At 37.6% G+C, this 9,851-nt stretch overlaps 1 protein-coding gene across 1 annotated transcript in view; it reads left to right on the forward strand.

The window, feature by feature from the left end:
* LOC101850846 (H(+)/Cl(-) exchange transporter 3) overlaps positions 1–9,851 on the forward strand; it is a gene marked incomplete at its 5' end in the record, with an annotated part of 30,976 nt that overhangs the window by 1,905 nt on the left and 19,220 nt on the right. The window contains 5 exon segments of the mRNA XM_005108838.3: positions 119–325; positions 1,159–1,239; positions 2,250–2,432; positions 3,220–3,309; positions 3,855–3,979. Coding sequence (XP_005108895.2) covers positions 119–325; positions 1,159–1,239; positions 2,250–2,432; positions 3,220–3,309; positions 3,855–3,979 — 686 coding nt within the window.

The raw sequence follows: 9,851 nt of genomic DNA on the forward strand, positions 1-9,851 counted from the left end.
TATTATTAATTTTTCAATATTATTATTATACTTATTGTCATTGTTGTTGTTGTAGTTCTCCTCCTCCTCCTTATTATTATTACTATTACTCATGGCTTTACTTTGTGCGTGTCCTCAGATCAAAACTATCCTGAGCGGTTTCATCATCCGAGGGTACCTGGGCAAGTGGACACTGCTCATCAAGTCTGTCGGCATGATGCTGGCCGTGTCCGCGGGTCTCAGCCTGGGAAAAGAAGGGCCGTTTGTGCACGTGGCCTGTTGCTGTGGCAACATCTTCTCCTATCTCTTCCCCAAGTATGGCCGCAACGAAGCCAAGAAAAGAGAGGTAGGCTGTTGTGTCGCATGTACTTTTTAAAGTTTAAAAATAAACTTTAAAAAACTAGATTTATTGATGGAATTTGCTCAAAGTGATATTATGAGTTCTTCCACTGTGAAAATAGAATGTATTAACATTTGTTTTAATATTTACTTTGAAAAACAAAAGAAACATTTTGTATGATGTAAAGGTATAGACATTACCATTATCTTCATTATCTTACTGTGTACAATGGCATATAAAAGTAACTTTTTATTTAAAAAATCAGGTCTTCAAAGTCGCGTTGCGTCTTTTCCACAACACGAAATTAGACACTCTTCCCCCCCCCCCCCAAAATAAATAAATAAATAAAGTGGAGGCCAGCCAAGGGAATTAACTCTACGGTCAGGTAATTAGTAAAATATGACTTGAATGTCACGGCTGGTGCATGGAAATGAATGAAATGAATGGTGACGAGATCAGAGATCTTTTTAATAGTGACAGCGGTGAGGAATGCTGACAATTTCAACAGTTTTTCAACATTTTTATAATTTTAATTTTTAACAGTTTTTCAACCACATTTTAATAGTTTTTATACAATGCATCGCTACAAAGGTGATGCTGCTTGCCAGGAAAAAGTTGATAAATATGATTTTTGTCAAAATTAAGTCTACCAGGGTCATACCCATGCGTGCATCCAACAAGCAATGATATTCAGTAATTGGCTTTTGGGTGAAATCTGGTCATTGTTTTGCTGACTGGCTGTTCGCTACGACTCAGGAACAGAAATTCCAATGTCACTATTTTATTCCCAGATTTTTGTCTCAGCAACAGACTTTTTAACATCACTGTTTTGTTCCCAGATTTTGTCAGCAGCCTCAGCAGCAGGTGTTAGTGTTGCTTTTGGTGCTCCCATCGGTGGCGTGCTCTTCAGCTTAGAGGAGGTGAGTACACTTGTCACTTGTTTAGTCTCTTTTCTGCTTTCCAAGTCATGAGAAAAACCAGTAGGTGTAAAAAAGAATAATTTATACCATCATCATTACGAACCGTTCAGACATTTTCAGGTTCGCTAGATACAAGATTAACTTTATTTTGCATGTCCATTTGCCTGTGACTATTTGTGTATGTTAATGTGTGTGTGTGTGTGTATGTTTCTGTGTATGTGTCTGTGCATGATAGAAACAGAGAGAGGGTGTGTTGACAAGTGCGTGTATGTATTCACCATGCCACAGCAAATTTCTTTCCGTGTCGATCAATAAATTGTTATCTTATCATATATTTGACTTTTACTACTCACCCCTGTACAAAGGGTGCATCACCACTATCTCAGTCACTGTCGTACTTGCCTGCTGTAGCCCGTGGAAAGTAATGGATATCTCTTAACTCCACAATCTCCCCCCCCCCCCCCCCCTCATATTGTTGAGCTAGCGCGGGCGGATTTGGAAGTTTAAAAAAAAAATTTTTTTAATAAGAAAACGACGGAAGTTTGTTTTACATAGCATGTCCTTTTTAACTCTTTAAGTTCATAGCATTTACATATCTTGGATCAGCAACAGACTAAAGGCAACGTTGTGGCATATTTCGAATCAGAAATTTGGCTTTGCCCAATTGTTGTCATCGATCCAGAATTTGCACATTTCATAGTATGCATGTTGTTGCCTCCCCTTTTTAAGATTTTGATAAAGAAACCAATTGGAAAATCCTGTATGAATAATGAAGGTATTTTTTTGTTTTAGTAGAGGGTTTTATGGTGCTCGCAAACTGTATAAGGTCATATGAGCGCCAAATGAAAGTATGCTTCTTTTTCAAGGGCCCACAAACAGCACATCTTTAAGCATTGTCAAATTACCAGAATGTATATGGGTCAATGCCAGTGGGTTAATGAAATGTTAACCAAACTATGAACTATGTCTGTTTGCTCTACTCCCCCCCCCCCCCCTCCCCACCACCACAGGTCAGCTATTACTTTCCCTTGAAAACCCTGTGGCGGTCGTTCTTCTGTGCGCTGATCGCAGCTTTTATCCTGCGCTCCATTAATCCTTTCGGGAACGACCATCTGGTCATGTTCTCCATCGACTATGACGAACCATGGCACCTGCAAGAACTTATTCCTTTTATTCTTCTCGGAGCTTTGGGGGTGAGTCAAGAAATTTCTCATCTTTGATGTTATAATGATGGTCATAATTAAATAAGAGTTTACATTGATTTTAATATCATTGCTTTTCTTATAAGACCAGTTAACCCCAGTGGAGTGAATGTTTCAGAAGCGTTTCAGTTTCTGAGCTGTTATATTCACATACCTTGGAGCTCATGTCATTATTTTATAATAACAATACTGTGCATATATGTCTTTCTTTCTTTAAGGATTGACTTTATATGGTGTAAGAAAGTTCCAAAGACTGACTTTACTGTAAGATTTCATTGAGTTGCCTTGGATTACAGTGCTTTTGGAGAGTTGAAAAAAATAATGACAATGATAATAAATAGTAGTTTTATATTGAATATCACTGCTCAGCAGCAAACTCTATGTACTTTACAATCTAAACTATTAGCCCTGTGAACACTAGAACACTTTGATACCTTCTCAGCTCCCCAGTAAGCACTCAATCTGTGCAAGCAGCAGATTAAGCTGTCAAACACAAACTGGCAAGCTACAGCTGGATACCCATTCCCACCTGGGTTGTGAAGTGAGGAAAATTTGTGTTAAGTGTCTTTCCTAGGGACACAACATTGGGCCCGTGATAGGGTTTGAACTCAAATCTTGCCCTTTCGGTAGTGAACCCAATGCATTTACATAAATATATGTATATAACCACAAGACCACCGCTGACACATATTGTTTTCACCACTTTACTTGCATATTTATTTATGTTTTATTTATAAGAAAAAAAAACCAAACGTACATTTTTCTCTTCTGAACCCAGGGTCTGTTCGGCAAGTTTTTCATCAAGTTCAACATCATGTGGTGTCGCTACAGGAAGTTCTCCCGTCTCGGAAACTACCCAATTTTTGAGGCAAGGCTGGTGGTTGTGTCTTCTTTTCTTGTGTGTCTGTGTGTGTGTGCGTGTGTGTGTGTGCTCGCGCGCGCATTTGTGTGTGTATGTGTTTGTGATTGTCTCTTTCTCAGGCTCAGTCTCTCTCTGCATCTTTTTCTGTTGATAGCTCTCTCTCTCTCTCTCTCTCTCTCTCTCTCTCTCTCTCTCTCTCTCTCTCTCTCTCTCTCTCTCTCTCTCTCTCTCTCTCTCTCTCTCTCTCTCTCTCTCTCTCTCTCTCTCTCTCTCACTACCCAATTTCTTATACAAGGCTGCTTGATGTTTCCTCTTTTCTGTGTCTCTGTCGTTCTCTCTCTCTCTCTCTCTCTGTCTCTCCTTTTCTCTCTCTCTCTCACTCTATCTCACTCAGTCTCTTTCTTCCATACTCCCCCCCCTCTCTCTCTCTCTCTCTCTCTCTCTCTCTCTCTTTCTCTCTCTCTCTCTCTCTCTCTCTCTCTCTCTCTCTCTTACCGTCTCTGTCTCTCTCTCCCCCCCTTCCCTACAACTCAGCTTCTATAAACCCTCAGGTTCTTGCTGTGACCTTCATCACGGCTCTCCTAAGCTACCCCAACCCGTACACCCGTATGAACACCAGCGAACTCATCAAGCTTTTGGTCAGTCGCTGCGGACCAGAGGATGACGTAGAGTTATGGTGAGTCGCCCAGATTTTTGTCGCCTTTTTTTTTTTCACCTTTTTATTTCAGAGTGACTTTTCTTTTGAAGTCAACCGTTCGGGATTTCACGTATTATAGTCTTCTTTTGTAATTTCAACGTGTTTTTATCCTTTCTATTTCAGAGTGTCATCATTTTTTTTATAAGTAAAAAATTAGGATTCTCTCTTACTGTCTTTTTCTTTTGTAATATTTATTGTCAACGTTTTTTTACCCTTTTTATTTCAGAGTACCATTTTATTCCTAAGTTAAACATTTACGATTTTCTGTTATTATCTTTTTGTGTTTGTAGTATAGTATATCTCTTGTTTAATATTCTTATTGTCAACGATCTTTTACTCTTTTAAAATCAGAGTGCCATCTTAGAAAGTTAAATATTCAGGATTTTTACTTCTTATCTTTTCTTTTGCATAGCTTCCAACCAGTACGTATAAAAGATAAAAACAAACTAAAAGAATATGTTTTCTAACAGGGAAATGAAGAAGAACACACAAAACAACTACCAAAAAAAAGATCCCCAGAGAAGATATGTTTTCAAGAGTATAAGTACGGAAGTCCGTTTTTGTGTCGAGAAAATATGTATTGTTTATTTTCTAGTATTGCTTCTCACAGACTGACATATCCTTTAGAAAGATTATGAACTTTATAAGACTGGATTAACGAATGATGGTTAAAATAGAATGAAGGCCAAAAGTCAAAGGTACTTGTGTTCCTTACCGTTTCTCACTTTATTATTGCATGTCTGCTTAGAATAGTTTAAGACAGTTCACTGTGTGCAGAAGAGTTTGTGAGAAGGGTCTTTGTGGGGGGTAAAGACATGTTTTGTTTTTGTGTTGTTTTGGGGTTTTTCCTTTGAGTCTTTTTTTTGGGTGGGGGGGGGGGGGGGGGTTCATTTTGAAATGTTGGTAGGTATGCTTTTGTTGTACAGTTTATCTCTTGTTCGGTGTTGTTGTTGTCAACATGTTGCGACTGTATGATGAACAGGTCACCCAGAGACAGGTGGGGAGCCTTTCTTGGTGGCTTAAACCCAGTAGCAGGGTGAAAGAGGTAGATGATGATCATCATCATAATTTTGTTGATGTGTGCTCTTCTTTACTCAAACGAAACCTCAAAGTCAGAACTCCACTTTCAGACTGGGCATTTGAGTTCTGGATGGATGAATTTTTTTTCTTTTCTTTTCTTTATTTTTAAAGATTTTTTTTTTAATTGAAGAAGAAAAAAAATTACTTACCTGCCCCATCCCCCACCCCCACCCACTTAACAGTAATAAAACGATAATTTAACGATGACATAGTTAGGATTATTTGCAGCTTTCCTTCCCTTATTGTTTATTGTAATCTGTTATCCATTTTTGGTGTACGTCTTTGTTTTCATTTCATGTGACCTTTTTTTTATGAGTTATGTTACTAATTTGTTGTGCCTCCTGAAGCCAAGAGAGGAGCATGCAAATGCTTACAAGTTTTGCAAGTGAAAATAAAGCATTTTAGATGTACCAAAAATGTACAAAATGTGACATTGACAGACCAACTATTATTACCATTATCATTTGGCGTCGGTGGTCTCGTGGTTAGGCTACCGGACTCGTAATCATGAGGTTGCGGGGTCAGGGGTTCGAGCCGCGGGCCCGACGTTGTGTCCTTGGGTAAGGCACTTTACACTTCACCCAGGTGGAAATGGGTACCCGGCCATAGACAGCGAAAGATCTTGTCAGTATGTTAGTGTTTTAGCGCCTATAAATGGCTGCTTGCACTGTATGCTTCCCATGAAGTTGAGTTTGTTTCAGAATGCTCTCAGGTCTGCAGGGGTAATAGTATAGATTGTGAAGCGCATAGAGCTTGCTGTTGAGCAGGGATTTGCGCTCTACAATGCTATCTATTTTTAGTAGTAGTAGTAGTAGTAGTAGTAGTAGCAGCAGCAGTAGTAAGAGTGTTCTTATTCCTATTGTTGTTGTTGTTGTTGCTGTTATTGTTGTTGTTTTGTATTTGTTCACACTAACATGTCACAGCTTCACTGATGTTTTTGTTTTATTTCTTCAGCAAAAAACATTCCCCCATAAACAGGTGGTTTGATCTGTTTTGATTTCTTTTGTTTGTATTTTTCCTTCCTCTACTTTTCACCCTTCTCTCAGTACAGTATACATTAATGCCACCTTTTTCATTACCGTCATTTTATTTTTTTAAATGTTTGTATACACTCTTACTTTATATGAGTATGATATGTATCTCTATGCTCATTTATATTGTTTGATTGGTATGTTTTAATTTTCATGAGTTTGGTATGTGTATGGTATGACATTTTCTGTTAGTCATGGTTATATATTTTTTTTCTTTTCAGTTATTCCTTTTTTCTTCTTCCTCTAGATAATGTTTAATGTGTTTCTGTGATGGAAGAATCATCATTCTTGTTCATAATTTCAGTTTTGACGTGTAGTTTCGATTTTTGATTGATTTATTTTTTATTGACATAGAAGGTGGGGGTGATGGTGCGGAAGTCACAAATTGAAGAGCGTTTTTTTTTTTCCAAACTTAGTTCAGTCCACTTTTGACGACAATCTATTTTAATTGGAATTGAGTCCGTCATTATGACAGCTATAATTATAGGGGGTCAAATTATAAATTTTCAAACCCTGCTCAGTCTTTCACTTTTGTAAAGAGAAAAAAGTGACCGCTGTCACACGATTTTCTGCTGGGTCTCGCCCGGGTTGGCCTACTTTTCTCTTTTATGACCTTATATATTGTTGCTAAAGGTGTGAAAACTAAAAACAGCAAGGACAATGAGTTTATATGTACAGTATGGATCTACTTTCACTCATTTTCACAACTTGAGTGAAAACGGTTCATTTGTGTTGTTGCTGGGTGCCCTTCCAAAAAAGGACATTGGTATATATTATTATAAAACTAATGTTGAGTATGCTTAGGGATTTAACACCAGGGGAGCACTATTATTTAGGATAAATTGATGGAACATTTTTGTTTCAGATTTTTTTTTTTGGACCCATGAAAGTGGAATTAACTGAGTTAAGGAGGAAAAAAAACGCTCTTCAATTGGAAATGGTGTTGAAACGTCTATGGTACAACTGGTATTTTTCCACACATCTTGTAAGTGTAGCGTCTGTACGCAATATCTCACAGGGAAAAGGCACTTTAGGAGGAACTGGGCTATTTGAGGGAAAACATGGATCTCACTAGAGGAAAGCCGATGCTCATGTATCTCACTCTTGGACTTGAGGGCTATTGTATTTTGTATGAAGATACAGGCACACATATGTATACACACACACACACACACACACACACACACACACACACACACACACACACACACACTCACACACACACTTACACACACACACACACACTCATACACACATATATTTATATATGTATGTGTTTACTGTATACAGTCTAGCATGTATATTGCGAACACGTTCAAAGTGCACAAATTTTCAGGTCCCAATCGTTTTTTTTTAATTTAAAAAATTGTATATAACTTTAAAAAATTCTGTGTCCCCCCCCCTGTTTCGCTGTATTAATGCGAGACTGTATACATGTTGTAACCAAAATCATGACATGTGGATACACAGGGTATTTAGGGTATTTGAGGGGTGTGTGGGTCGTTACATTCGTTACAGTCATTATAAAATATGTAGTGGGAGTGGTGTGTAGAACTGATCCCTTGTCTGATGAGTGGAAGGTATTTTTCTCACATTTTTTTTAAGGCGTGCTCATATAAACTCAAATGTCTTGTCTTCCATATATTAGGAACTATTTTTTTTATTGTTCTAGAAACGCCTTCTTTCTGCTGGTGAACATACATGTTGATTCATTTAAATATGAATGTAGAAATGTAATATAAGTAAAACTGGGGAGAGAGGGAGGGGGAGAGAGAGAGGGAGGGAGAGAGAGAGAGAGAGAGAGAGAGAGAGAGAGAGAGAGAGAAAGGGTCTCCTTTGGAGCTATGTTTTTTTTTGTTCTGTTGTAAAACACATTGAGCACTCTGCTCGTGGAAATGGTGCTGTATAAATGTCATCTATTATCATTATTTGAAAGGTTAAGAATGTTTTGGTGTCTGTTTATACTTCTTGGTGAGATATAATATCTTTAATTTTAAAAAAATATTTTTTAACTTTTCTCTGTCTGAAATTTGATACTAAAAATATTTTCTTGGAATCTTTGCATTTTATGAAACAGACATTTGTATGTTTTTGAGCTTGCTCTTACATAACAAATCCTATGTCATGCAGTTTATTATGCTTCAGGTGTTCAAGATTTCAAGTAATAACTTCTTGAGCCGTTTTCAAACTTTTGAATGACTTAGTAATGCTCATTTTTTATCCGTTTTTATGTAAGTTTTTCAATAGCATCCTTTTGTACGTGACTGAGCATGTTCATGAAGCAGTTTAAAGGCTGTCCTTTATTACCTTTCTGCTGTTCGCTTCCCTTCTTCTCTTCTAAGTTTTGCGCCCACAGAGCTGATCGACGTTATGTCTGATTTCGTATGTTCCATGAAAGTGGGTGGTTGGTGGGTGCTTTGGTGTAGTTTGCTTCTTCTTTCCTATCAAACATCTGTCGTCCCAATCCCCTCCTCCTTCTTTTTTGTGTTTGTTACTCTCTTGTAACACCTCTAATTTTCGGCACTTACATAACCTCATTGTATTGCAAGTGCAGTAAAACTCTTACCAAAACGAAACATTCCATGAAAAATGACACCAACTAGAAATGAACAGAATAGTTCTTCCGAATGTCTTCGCGGTGTGACTGATTGGGGACTTTGGGCATCACGTTAGTCCATAGATATTTGAGTGGTAGATCATGTGACTAGTATAATGGTAAATGCCAAAAATCATCTGCCAGCTGTTCAAATGTTTTAAGCCCAAAAAAGCAAAATGTTTCAGTTGAGAGAAAAATCCTGTTTCACTCTTTGAACAATTTTACATTACAAATTACATACATTATGTATCTTTTCCTGCTGTTATTTTAACATTTAAAATTTAAATTTCGACAAATCATTTCATGAGCTCATGTATCAGATATCAGAGATTAATTAAGAAATTGCAAGTTATAAAAATAGTTTTGCACTTTTGGGCTTTGTGCATGTGAAATATTTTTTTAAATCTTGGGCTTTGTGCATGTGAACAGCTGTTTGACGGAATGAATATTCAGAATAGCTGTTGTTAACACTGTTTCCCCAACTTGAGTGAATGCTGACTATGAGCGATTGTTTAAAAACAAGTGTTCAAGTGACACGTTGTGCGACTAGTCAGAGCGCGTAGCCATTAGAAGGTTTGACCAACTAACGCTATCGCTACCTCAGAATTACAAAGTTCTATCTGACATTTTTGGCCGTCTTGAGATACTACGACGACGAGATCAGAAACCAAATGTTCTATCTGCTCTATCAAAATTGTACGATTATTCAGAGTCATTGTCAAGATATTTTTAAAAATTGCATGAAAAAATATTGACGTGATGTGAAGCTCAACATTTTTCACGTCAAATTTCTCAAAACTAGGTACTGAGCAGATAGAACTTTGTACTTCTGAGGTAGCGGTATGTTGAGGCAGATAAGCACAACTTTTTCTGAAAGGAGATGGCGCGGTGGTATTTATGGTCATTACAAGTCGCTTGCTGTTATTTGCTTAACTTTTCTCTCTTTACAATGCTAGCCAGGTACCTGCGATGGCTAGCAAGGTTTACAACTTCTCTTCCTCCTCGGATGTTTAAGGTCATCATCAGTTCATGGTGGACAAAACTACATTTTTCTTCTTGTTCTTGTTCCTTCTTCTTGTTCTTGTTCCTTCTTCTTGTTCCTTCTTTATCTTCCTTCTTCTTCTTCTTCTTCATCTTCTCCTCC

Source organism: Aplysia californica, unplaced genomic scaffold (genome assembly GCF_000002075.1).
Source record: "Aplysia californica isolate F4 #8 unplaced genomic scaffold, AplCal3.0 scaffold00726, whole genome shotgun sequence".
NCBI classification, from domain to species: domain Eukaryota; kingdom Metazoa; phylum Mollusca; class Gastropoda; order Aplysiida; family Aplysiidae; genus Aplysia; species Aplysia californica.